This window comes from Arvicola amphibius, chromosome 10 (assembly GCF_903992535.2).
Source record: "Arvicola amphibius chromosome 10, mArvAmp1.2, whole genome shotgun sequence".
NCBI classification, from domain to species: domain Eukaryota; kingdom Metazoa; phylum Chordata; class Mammalia; order Rodentia; family Cricetidae; genus Arvicola; species Arvicola amphibius.
Window position 1 is genome coordinate 49294145 of NC_052056.1, and position 13489 is coordinate 49307633.

General features: G+C 43.4%; 1 protein-coding gene across 1 annotated transcript in view; it reads left to right on the forward strand.

The window, feature by feature from the left end:
- The first annotated feature begins 250 nt into the window (after positions 1–250).
- The window catches only part of Morc1 (MORC family CW-type zinc finger 1), a 164807-nt gene continuing 151568 nt past the window's right edge, over positions 251–13489 (forward strand). Inside the window, exons 1-3 of the mRNA XM_042055818.1 lie at positions 251–426; positions 9292–9345; positions 13032–13066. Coding sequence (XP_041911752.1) covers positions 251–426; positions 9292–9345; positions 13032–13066 — 265 coding nt within the window. The remainder of the gene's footprint in view (positions 427–9291; positions 9346–13031; positions 13067–13489) is intronic.

Here is a 13489-nt window from a genome sequence, read left to right on the forward strand (position 1 = left end):
GATTAAGGGTGGGTCCAGCTCTTCCATGATCAGGGCCAGTTCTTCCATTGTGGGGTTCATCTTTGCAGGGACATAGAGGATCTCAGGGACAGCTCTCCTGTACCCACGACAATGGGCCCAGTTCTCCCTGGAAAGAACCAGCTCTCTAGTGCCCAGGCCACCAGGGATAGCTCTCCCATGACCCCCAGTGGTAACATGGGCCAAGGACATCATCACAGACCTTAGCTATGGCAGGGCTACAGACACAGACATGGCCCTCAGCAGCAGCACAGGTTGGAACACACCAGCCTGTTCCTTACCACCAGCCATCTCATCTTCAGTTTTGCTTCTCTTCACAGCACACACACAGATATGCTTCCTTTTCCATCTTTCCACTGCATACATGGTCATTGTAGTAGGACCCACCCTGCCCAGGTTGTTTGGCAGGTTGGTGGGTGACTTCTGCCACCTTTTTTTCTTTTAATGTGTGTGTGGGGTGGGGGATTGTAGATGGAAGTTTCTGTTCTGCCCAGGCCCATAACTGTTCAGTCCCCCCCCCCCCCGAAAACCACACAGAGGCTTATATTAATTATAAACTGTTCAGCCTATTAGCTCAGGATTATTATTAGCTAGCTCTTATAACTTAAATTAACCCATAATTCTAGTCAATGTTTAGCCACATGGCTTGGTACCTTTTCTCAGTAAGGCATTCTCATCTTGCTTCCTCTGCATCTGGCTTGTGACTGAGTCTCTGCCTTTCCTCTTCCAAGAATTCTCTGGTTTCCCCACCTATACTTCCTGCCTGGCTACTGGCCAGACAGTGTTTCATTAAACTAGTACTAGTGACAATTTTTTATAATATATAAGAGCATTATTCCACAGCAGGGGGTGGAACTCATTGTCCCACATATGCTAAACAAATATTTTACCACCGAGCTATACCTCCAATTCTGAAAATATTCTTGATGCACATCAAGGAAAATCTTGAAATAATAAATTATATCTATAAAATTTGTACTTCTGTGTCTACCTATCTTCCCCTATCCTCTTGTATCTTTTATCAGCATATACATATATATGTATATATTTTTAATTAGCAAAATAATGACTTTCCTTCCCTACTATTATTAACTCACTTCTTCAATTTCCTCTGGCTTTCTTGCTTTTGATTTCAGAAGGACTTGGGCTCAATGGCTTCACTAATATTTTCCAAAAAAACCCCAGAATTATATTTCACTGAAAAGAATGACAACCTGTAATCTATTTCCATTAAAGACAGAAGTGGCATACATTTATTGTAACTGCATTGGTAATTTCACTCTATTTGGATGTACTGCTTAATGATAAATTTTACCATGTCCCAAAATGAACTCATTCTTTTTTAATCTCTGATCCTGATAATTGTGTGTGTGTGTGTGTGTGTGTGTGTGTGTGTGTGTGACTTGCCCAATGCTGCTAGCAACAAGGCCATATCCATAGAAGAGAAAAGCTAAAACATGGGATGACATTAGTTTCTGTTTCCTTTTCGGCTTCTGTCATTCCTGAGAAGAGCGAAGTTGGTCTGTGCACACGTGTTTTCCCTGTCTTGTCCTATTTGAAATCTTAACAGTCAGCTGGGCATCTGGACCTGCTAGGACCTGAGAGCTGCTCCATTCCCCAAGCCTCTCAACTGTCACACCACTCTGTGGCTGCCTTACTGCCTCACACATCATGCTCTGGATATAAACTTCTTACCGAATGGCCAGAAATTTCACTGCCCCCGCAATGACTCCTCTGCCTAAAATGCTCATTCCTATTCTTTTTAACTCATAAGTGCACCCCCCCCCCACCAGTTTTTAGAGAAAGTTTCTCTGTGTAGCCCTGGCTATTCTGGAGTTTGCTCTGTAGATCAGGCTGGCCTCAAACTCGCAGAAATTCGCCTGTCTCTGCCTCTTGAGTTGAGATTAAAGGTGTGTGCCACCACTACCTACTTTTTCTCTTAAAGTGTAAGCTTATTATTATTTTTTTAAGTGAAAACTTATGTTTCATGGTGCTGTTCCAATTTGAAAATTTCAAGGCTTCTTTGATCTTTGCTAGTATCATGTGTTGGAGATTTGACTTCTTCCCCAGAGGGCCTATACACTTTTGGTCCCTAACTCATGCTTAAAAGCCTTGTTATACAGATAGGTAAATGAGAAGGGATGCTTATATGCTGTATCAGTTACTCTTATGGTGCTGTGATAAACAGCATGACCCAAAGCAGAGCAGCAAGCCAAGGAACCCATCTTCAACTACACACAAGGAAAAGTACAAAAACTTGGAAGTGGGGCAATCCTCAGGAGCTCACCCAGTAACACACTTTCTCCAGAAATGCGGTACCTCCTAACAGTTCCACAATCTTCTCAAACAGTTTCGTCAAATGGGGATCAAGTACACAAATACCTGTGAGCCCATGGGGGGACAGATCTCATCCAAACCACCACTGATGCCTTTATAGCTAAGCTCAAGATGAGAATGGGAAGTATGGGATGGGAGGTGTCACGAATTCTGTTGCCAAGGGAGCTGAGGTCAGAAATCAAATATTTCTTTCCTTTTACTCTACCCCTCTCACCCCCAGTTCCTGGATACTGAACACGGGATGTGAGCTTTGGAAGTCAGTGGCCAACCTCTGCATCTGACAAGCCGGAGGCCATGCTCATGGGTATCTGGAGACAGCTGTTACGATATCTTCCACTCTGCGGCTTTGTAGTCATGAGATGGAACTCACTTGTCCAGTGGTGTTCCTTCGCTTAGACCCTGCTATCCTTCCTTGCATTTTATGAACAGTTATTTCCTTGAATATACTTTTTGTACTGTAAGTGGGATGGTTTCTAACGCCTACAGAGATGCAGCTCATCTCTATTGTACGCCTTTGAAAGTACAAAGTGACTTTATTTTTATATTGTTGTAATGAACAAACTCTCCTGAAAGAAATGTCTGATTTGCATAATGAGCCTATAGTGTCTCCAAACTAAGTACCGCACTACACAGGAACATCACCCCAGTGCTCACGCTGCTCTCCTCACGCCTCGTCCTCCCCTGGCAGCCTGATCTGTCCTGTTTGAGCGTCACTCTGATGACTAGGACTGCTCAGTTCTGGCCCTTCACATCTTGTCTCTGCTATCCTTGTGTGATTGCTGATTTTGTCTTTAATACCCACTGACCCACCATGCACACTGATCATGAGCCGAAGGCAAAGCCTGAAGTAACCCTCCAAGTAACAGACACTCTGCTGCTGTTGTCCAGTTGTGTAAGAAAGTGTGATCCAAGTACCTTCTGAAAGTCACTTAGGAGTAGTCTTGGATATGTGTACAGGAAAAATCAATTACTGGGGCTGGAGAAATCATTAAGAGGGTACTGGGTGGCTCACAACACTGTAACTACAGCTTCAGGGGATCTGATGCCCTCTTCTGGCCTCCTCAGGCACCTTCACGCATATGGCACACACACACACACACACACACACACACACAACACCACACACACACAACACACACACACACAATAAATTAAAAGTCCAATTAACAGAGTAAGGATGGACAGCAGGTTTACTCTCATAACAGAACCCTCAAGATGACTTACTGCTGGCAAGTGTCCAGAGTTGGGGAGGTTTCATGTCTGTCTCCCCAACGTTTCAATCATGGATGCAAAGATACCCAAAGATCCAGGTGTTATGCTTGGTTTCCTCAAAGAAGGGAGCTGGAGCTAGCTTTTACCAGGAGGGCAAAGGCCATCTGAGAAATTAGTTAGTGCTCTTTCTGCTTCTGTGTCATTCATGCCTGGCCCAGGGAAAATCTCTAGTGACAAGGATGCCCACCCAAGCAAGTTTTCAGCTTTGGGATGGAGAGAAGCGTTGAGAAGAGCTGTTGGGCTGACTTCCTCACAGCAAGCACTGTGGCTTCAGCCCTAATAGCCTTGTTATGCTTGGCAAAGCTCCAGGCCTCTTATTTTCCCACATTGCCTGGAGGCGCTTGTCACTGTATCATGGTTGTGATTGCTGGTTACATTCAGGGCTGATGTGATGACATCATTGACTGACATGGGGTAAACTGGGAGAGAGGAAGGCACAATGAGGAACTGGGCCTATCCATTGTTTTCAGGGTCACTGGACTTAGTGTGTGTGTGGGGGTGTCATTGGCCCTTTCACACGTTATCAGCTTTAGAGCAGTCACCTTCCGTGTTTATTAGAATGTGCTGATAATAGTATTTGTGGTTCTTACGATATGGCAGTCCTTCTGGATACCCATTCAAACTTCTAGATTGTCAACAAGATGCCAATCTAAACGTTCAAGTTTATCAACTTACTTCTGAGTTTAAATATGTCCCCAGAAGTAATGAAGAGTTGGGTCATCTGGACTTATTAAAGAGAAAGAGAGCGACTTTTGTATAGCATGTATATTTACAAACCTAAAATGTTTAGTCAGGGAGAGCTGAAGCAATTCTCCTGAAAATCAGGATCAGCCATAAGAGAATCAACTGAGCCTCTCTTCATCTCCTCTCCCTGCTGTTATGTGGGTGTTAACAACATGAAATGATGTGAAAATGCATCTTGAAGCAGGGTTGAGGGAAATAAGCAAAACAAGGAATGTCCTGTTTATTTCTGGAAGAACAATAGACTTAGCTTATACGGTGCAAGGGTGATGAACAGGGCTGCACTGAGTGAGGAGGAGGGTTTTCTGGGGCGGTGTACTGTGACTCAACCTAACAGATCCTTGTGCCCAGCCCACCTCCACTCTCAACACACTCTCCAGTACTGCCTGGTGCTTAGGGCTGGCCACTGATGGCAAGAAGGCTCTGCTTTCGATTATTAGAAGGACGGATTCTGTGATAATTGTATCCTTTCCGCCAGTAGATATTACAGCCTTTACTAATTACAGCCTAGTGGCTCCGGTGCCCCCTTCCCCTCAAGCAAGTTTCTTTGAGACAGCAGTTGAAAATTGGAACTGTAAAACAAATCTGGAAGAGGCTCGCCGAGCTTTTCTTTCCCATAAAACTGAAAGTAAAATATCATCTGTGAAGTTCTACTGAAAAAAAAATTTGGGAAGATAATTTAGGTTGTTTAGTAAAGAAAATGTGGCTATTGGAACAGCACCAGCCACGCCAGCCACCATTAAAACAAAAATGTAATCAGGAGAAATTACTTGAAATGTTTACGTTCACTTCCAGTCTTCAAATTAAAGCGGTGAGCATCGTGTTCCTCTGGGTTGCAATTCAAATGCTCTCTTCCTCCCCCTATATCCTATAAATGCAGCAGCTGAGAAAGAATTCCTTCCTTCTAAGCAGGGTGACTGCTACACATTTACCATTTTTGTTTCTATTTTCTGAGGGCTTTATTGCCCTTGTGACACTTTGAAATCACAAAACACCTACTTCAGACTCTCTGCTCAATAGACTTGTCTTTCTGACTTGGAGAACAGGGTATGGAATGTTTGCCAAGTAGAACTGAACCATGTTAGTCTTCAAGCCAAATAGCCTTAGCCTTTGAATCAGTCTGACTACATTGTAGAGGTCAGAGGTCAAGTCATCTCCTAGCCTATCCCTGTCTTTCCAGCGCCCTTGACAAATGCTGCTGCTTCCTCCTGGGTTTTGATGATTCAGAATTCAGTGCTCTGTTGAGTATGCTGACAGAATTTGGACACAGGCCAGCACGCCAAATAGCTGCATACAGGTGCGACAAACAGAATATGTTTGCTATTCCTCCAGGTGGCAAGAGCTGCTAACATGGAGGGCCAGGCCTGCACACCGCAGTCAGTCTAAATTCCACTGTCATCTGTTCTTTCCTTTGTTTGCCCCTCTTTCTAGCAATGTAGAAAACATACTTATACCCAAGACACCCAAGAGTGCAAGTGGGCCATTCAAGCAAGAAGAAACGATTTTACCTTCCTAAGCCAAACCAAACCAAACCAAACCAAACCAAACCAAACCAAACCAAACCAAACCGAAACAAGACCCTCCCAGAGAGGAACCGTAGCGCAAGGTTGGCTTCGCGCTGAGGACTCCAGACGGCGCATGCGTCTCTGAGCTCTTGTTCTGCAAGTGAGCCAGTGCGTGGGCGTGGGCGTAGGCGTAGGCGTAGGCATGGGTGTGGGCATGCAGTTTCCTACCAGGCGTCAGTGTCTTCTGGTGTCCACAGGTCGTGTTTAAGAAAATGAGCAAATACGCCTCACTGCAGAGGGCTAAGCTGCATCTGGATTTCATCCACGCAAACTCGTGAGTCCAGGAGGGGTCGGAATGGGGTAGTTTTTCATATGCAATTGGAAAACAAAAGCCTAATGAACTTAGTAGGACAGATTGAAGAATGTATTTATACTGCGTGTAGTTCTTTCAGGGAAAGTAATAATGCTATTCTGGGGACTGAATCGTTCAGTTAAAACCAAGTGGAAAGATGGCCCCACCTTTATCACTTAATAAGTCTACTTAAATGTTGACCAGCAGATTAGAACTACCTACCCATCCTTTCTGTCCTTGTTCCAAAGCTCTGGAAGACACTGTAAATACCCATGTTGCTTTACATAGTAGTTCCCGTGTGTGGACAGTAATCGCTAGTTTCTCTTTTCTGCCAGGATCAGATGCCTTTGGTGCTCTCTTACTAGCTGCTAATTGAAACGGTACAGTCTGGCTAGAGAGATGACTCAGCAGTTGGGAGGACTGGCTGTTTCTCTAGAGGACCTGGGTTCAATCTGAAGCCTCCACAGGACGGCTCACAACCCTCTGTAACTCCAAACACCACCTTCTGACCTTCCAAAGCACCAGGCATGCACTGTCGTATGCAGATGTACATGCACCAAAACACCTTTACACACAAAATGAAACATTGGAAAGAAATAGTACAGTCCATTCTTAATCATGGCTATTGACAGCTTCCCCAAGTGCATGTTTAGACATTGGGGTGCTATGGAACTACAGATGAAGATAAAAGTCTGTATATGTTGCTATATCTTTAGCTTTTCCAATGCATATGTGCCTGCCATACAGTTGATGAAGGAGCTAGGGAACAATAATATAGACTAGTTACAACAACCACACACCACGATGAAATGGAGCAAAGCAAGGTCATGATGTGACTTAGATTGGTTCACTACTTAAGTTTCAGTTAACTTACTCCTGGGACTTTCCAATTAATATTTTCTGGAGTAAAACTATGGTAATAAAAACCCAGAGAGAGTCAAACCATGGGTAAGGGAAGGCTACTGCTGTCAGACTGCAGGGGCAGGTGACTGCGTATTTTTTTTTTTTGTGTGTGTCATTTGTCACTTCAAGTTCTGCACAGGGCTGCAGCGAGTGTTGTGCAATTCATATGGAGTGTTGGTGTTTAGAAATTACTTAGTCATTTGTGTTTCATGAAACTACTGACTGATATGATGGGTGGAACATGTTTGAACCACAGGGATGGAGGTATTGAGAAGGCCGGGAAGGGCAGGCGTGTTGTGTAGGACAATCTGTGTGCTTCTAAGGTGGCAGAGAGTAGGTGATATCAAGCAGATACTTACCTGCCGTGGAGAATGGGTGCAGTAGCTTAAGGACGAATGAAGCAGTTTGGAGTGAGTTCAAGAAGAAGTGTGAGCCAGCACTACAGAGACTGAGTTTTATGGTGGAGGAGTACCCCCGCTTCGGCTTCGTTGTGTACAGTTTGTGGTTGCTATTGTAAGTCCCAGGTCGACTTTCCCACACCCTGTTTTGAGATACCAACGACCACAGCTCAGTTTTCAGCTGGTGGCAGAATGACAAAGAGGATGACAGCATGCTGCTGCCCAAACTCTGCAACAGACTGACATCTTCTCAACTCCCTGGTAGATCTTCATCCATAAAAACAGGAGTAAAATATTTTGCTTGCTTTTTGAAATAGAGTTTTGCTGTGGAACCCAGAGTGGTCTCGAACTTGAAATCCTCCTGACGCAGCCTCTCAAGTACTGGGATTACTATACTCAATATCCAGTCTACACACCCTAGAGCCAACACATGCTTTCTCAAAAACATGCAACTCTTCTTTTCATCCCTGCTGCCGTTGCCTTCGGCCCAAGCCACATCATCTCTCATCTGCACCACCCCCACATAACCTCCTAACTGGTGCTGTGCTTCCAACCCCAGCTCCTCCAAGGCCTGTGCTTTCTAAGCTTCCAGGCTGGGCTTTTGAAAAGTGAACTGGAGAGAAAGGCCGTTCATGAGAACTTACTTTGGTGTTAGCCACTTGCATGCAGGCTTGTGCAAACCCTTCTCTGCTGCAGAAGGAATTCCCTATGACCCAGACGTATCTTCACTTTAGCCTGGTCTCTGTATCCATCAAATGTCTACTCTGGTCTCTGTCATTCTTTTCTGTTTTGAGATCTTTGCCCATCTGGAGAGTTTCCACTCTGACCCTTCAAAGCGTAGAGTTCTCATCTTCCGGGATTAGATGAGGTGTCACCGGTGAGAAGTGCCTTTGGTGACCATCTGCCCCTCTCTTGCAGACACTCTTTGCCATCACTACTGTGAAGGTAGCCATGCTCAATGTCTGGAAGGCTGGCTTTGTCTTCATGTGCTTACCTGTGTGTTCTCTGTGTACCCCATGACCTCCGTCTAGATCATGACTTGAATTCCAAAAAGGTTCTATGGGTGAACATGTCAAACACTTATAAAATTCTTTTGAATGAACTAGCACAGAAATTCTCATGGCAGTTTGGATCAGAAATTTTACACTTTGAAGAGCCAGTGACATAGTGTAGTATTATAATGTTTGCCTGGAATTACTGTGATTTCCTGTCAGGTTGGTTATATACTAAATTTTAACTCCCAAGATACTTTAAGTAGCCAGATGGTGGTACCACACGCCTTTAACCCCAGCATTCAGGAGGCAGAAGCAGGTGCATCTCTGAGTTCAAGGCCATCCTGGTCTACAGATTGAGCTCTCGCACAACCAGGGCTACACAGAAAAGCCTGGTCTCAGAAAACCAATATATATATTTATAATTTGTACTTGTGTCTTTTGTTTTTCCAGGGAGGCCCGAAAAGAGTGTCAGACCCCTTGGAACTAGAATTACTGGCACTTACAGCAGCCAGTGTGGGTGTGGGGAACCAAATCTACACATAAAGAGAAACTTGCAAGCTAGGTTTCCCCTGATGGTGTGCTAATGTTGATGTGTGAAATGTCCACGTTGGGAAATGTAAAGCAAGCTCCTTACCCTGAAGGGAGCCCGAGTTCACCCACAGGTCACCCTTCAGCCCTCCAAGTGCTGGAGAACATTTGCCTGTATCTTAAACCTTACTCTGCTTATACACCTGCCTCACCTTTCTGTTCTCCTTTTCTTTCCCCATCAGCACAACTCACAGTTTCCTCTTCGGAGCACTGGCCGAGCTGCTGGACAATGCAAGGTAAGCTGTCTGTGAACAAAGATGGAGGGGATTTCAAGAAACAAATATAATCTATTTACGTTTGAAATCAGTGTATGTTTGAGCCCTGGTTCCAGTGGCGTGACGTCATTATGGGTGTGAGGTGCTGATTTGGAAGGTTCCGCTGGTCACTGCAGCACCCACAGTCCATGCTGTTGTGGAGACAAAGGTCTTGTTATGCAGCCCACGCTGCCCCAAGCTTCCTGTAGAGTCCAGATTGGCTTCAAATTCATGATTTTTTTTTTGTCTCAGTGTTGGGATTGTGGAAACACACCAGCACACCTAGCTCAGGCCTTCAGTTTTTCAGGTTGGTTGAATACTGACTTGATTATATTTCTATTCTTCTGTTAAAGAAAAATTGCTTTTACCTTCTCTGTGGCAAAGTCTACCCAAGACACAGCCTAATGTTGTTAGATGGAGACTCTTAATGGGGGAGCTAAATTCCCTGTCACTAGCTGATAACATATCAGCTTCTTGAGTTTTGCCTCTCATTTCACACCTTAGAAATAAGATGGTCTTTCTGAGAGCGGACATAGAGAGCAGTAATTAGACAGCTACCTGAGAATTCCTCCCAGCACCAAAGGGGGAAAATCTGTTAGCATTTCTCTCTCTCTCTCTCTCTCTCTCTCTCTCTCTCTCTCTCTCTCTCTCTCTCTGTGTGTGTGTGTGTGTGTGTGTGTGTGTGTAAGGTAGAAAGCAAAATAAGAAAATAACAAGCTGTTCTTCAGCCAAGGGGCACTGAATTCAAGTCAGGAGCTAAGAGAGATGAGGCCAGGACCAAGAATCACCATGGTTGGCTTCTCTGTAATTTCTCGTGGCTGATGCCCCTACAAGGAGACCCCACCTCATTAGATTCTGACTGAAAACTGTTCAGAGTTGCCTTGGTGAACCTCCAACACCATGATGTGGCCACTTCCAGCCCATGTCTGAAAGTTTGCAGAGTCTAGAAAGAAAAGGAAGATAAGAAGGTCCAAGTAGCAATAGGCAGACCAGGGATGCAGTAATAGGACTTGCCCTGTGAGCAACAGGATTCCAGAGTCCACATAACAATGCCTGGTTCCAGGGTGCAGTTGTAATTCCCATGGTTAAGAGGAGGAGGAAACAGCAGGATTCCTGCGCTCGCTGGCCAGCCAGTCTAGCCTAATTGGTGATGAGTTTCTTTCTTGAAAGAGATGTATATTGTTGTTGAAGATGGCATCTGAGGTTTCCTACCAACTTCACTTACCCGAACACATGTAACATGTGCTTGCACACCCACCACCATACACCACATGTGGACATGCGCAATCTCTCTCTCTCTCTCTCTCTCTCTCTTTCTCTCGCTCTCTCTCTCTCTCGCTCTCTTTCTCTCTCCGAGGAGAAACAAGAGAAGGGAGACCAGAATTAAAAAGGAAAGTCCAGGTCATCTACTTTGCTTTGAAGTAGTGGGAGAAATGGCACCCTTTAGATCCCATTCCTCTGGGATCAGAGGATGGAGAAGAGTAGGTGGCAAGTATCTTCTCAGGGCTGGCTGTTCCTTCAGCCTTGCTTCATTCCCTGCTGCCCCAGACAGCCCACACTGGCCTCTTTTTCTGGCTTTGGCAGACACTGATGTTTTCCACCCTTGCTTAGATGCTGTATTTTCCATCAAAAGAAAATGTACTTTTAACGTTTTATTTACGATTCCCCATCAGCCTTCTGAAGGTTTTTGTATGCTTCCCTGTTACTCTAATAAGTTATTTTACATTATATTCAAGATGTCAGTGATTTCCTGTGGGTGTAAAAAGTAGGATTTACGTATCATAAAAGAATATTGTATAAGGAGGGAGGAAGGGCGATAACATAGGAAGGGACGGCTGGAGGTTTCCTAGTGCATTGATGATCTAAAGAGGACATCTGCAGAGGCAGAACCTATATAAAACACCTAGCGGGCATCCTCTATAAACAAACTGTTTCTTTAAAGTCTTCTATTTCTGCTGGGAGACTCAGTGGTAGAATATTTGTTCTCATGTGCCTGGCCCTGTATTAGATATTTGACACACAAAAAGGCAACACCAAACAACAAACCCAGCAAACTTTTGACTTCAGTACCGTGGCATTTACTGAGCACCTAATGTGTCCATGGTTCTTAGTTCCTTTTGGAACAATGGTATAGTGGAAACATTGGTACCTGCATACCGGATTGTAGTCAAGGAATAGCAAGAGACTTTTCAAAACTCAATATACCATTCAGTGTGTGCTTCATGGGTAGGAAATCCTTAAGAAAGGATAAGGATTCTTGCAGAATTTCTATATACCAGGACCTTTAAAGTGTGTTTAGCTCCAGGAAAAAGCAAAAGCAGCTCTCTGCCTGGCTAGCAGAGTGAAGGCAGTGTGCTGCCTCCCAGTTTATTTGGTGTGGTTTATGTTTTGAGACTGATGGATATTTTGGGAGGACATAGGTTTTCCATCACTAGTTATACCAGCTACAGTACTCAGTCTCCTCTTTGACTATGTGTGTAGACAAGAGCATCTGCACAGGTGTCCCAGCCCCCTCCTTCCGCACAGACTCTCCCTTCCTCAGCACGCATTCTTCCTCATCAGCCAAGACCTCATGGTCTGTGTCTCTTCTCTCACTCCAAATATGGAAGCCAGGATCTTGGGGTCCTTCCTCCTTTGCTTTATGATTTTTTTACTTCTATAAATCTTGAAATACAAGAAATAGCTATGTATTTTAAAAACTGAGAAAATAAGGGAAAAAAGAAAGAGCAGAAAAATCACTGGTCTCATAGAGCAGGAATCAGAACACTTCTCTGTGAAAGATCAGAAAATAAATCTATTTGTCTCTGAAGGCTGTCCAGCCTCTGCTGAAATGACTGTTTTGCCAACGTAGGGCTAAGAAAACCATAGCCAGTACTTAAATGAACAAGTACGATCGTGTTCTAATAAAGCTTTACTTATAAGACAGTTGGTGAGTCAGACTTCGTCCATAGTCAATAGTTTGCCTAGTTCCAGTCGAGAGAAATCCTTTATTAACGTTTTGAGCGCTATGTAAAGTATTTTCCTAGCACATATGGAGCCTGGGGCTTCACCTCCACCATTGCAAAGGAACTCATTTCCTTTGTACACACACACACACACACACACACACACACACACACACACACACATATGGATATATATATATATGGATATATATATATATATGGATATATATATATGGATATATATATATGGATATATATATATATATATATGGATATATATATATATCCTTTAAAAATGTGGTCACGTGGCACAAATGACAATAATTTTCCTTTTCTGAATTTTCAGTTTTTGAACTGGGATATATCATGAAAATCATCCTATGGTTCCGTATTATTCTCCAGGAAGTCTTTAAAATATAAACACTATATTTATACTCATTTTGAACCTTTTTTAAAAAAATAACTACCACTAAATTTCATCTCTAGTCTTTTAAGTTACTAAGTCATAACTTTTGTAATAATCCCAAATTATGGGTGATGACATTTCTTTTTATATAAATGTACAGCGAACCGTCTTAGAAATTGATCTTAAGTGATTTATGACTTTTATATTGTTTGATATCTGATAATAGGTTACACCTTGCATAAGCTATTGGGATTAATGTTATTTTTAAGGCACATTTTTTTTTCTGTAAAGTAATGTTATTTTTGCATTGTTTCCAGAGATGCCGGGGCTTTGCGACTTGATGTGTTTTCAGGTGAGCACACATTTCCTTTCTTGTTTTTTCTTCTAAAGAAAAGCCTATAGCTACTTTACTTTTATTTTATTTCATCAAATCACACCACATTCTATAGATTTTTAATGCAATTTAAGTGCTTCACGAACAGTGTCCCTGTGGGGAGCCGGATTGAGAAATGCATACTCCGAGGGTCAAATTGCTCACTTACCCGAAGGCCCGTTTACAAAATGATCTCTTCTAGAGTTCTGTGGAAACATCTGAGTGATTTGGAGCCGTGAATTTGGCCATGGAAAGTAGTTTTCTTTTAAAAATCACATTAACGTAATCGTTGTTCATGATTAAGCATACCTCACTTTTTTCTTCCCATAGTTTAAAATGCGTAAGTGGATATGTAGTACAGATAATTATCTAAGTGCTACAACCGCAAACCCACTGTACTTT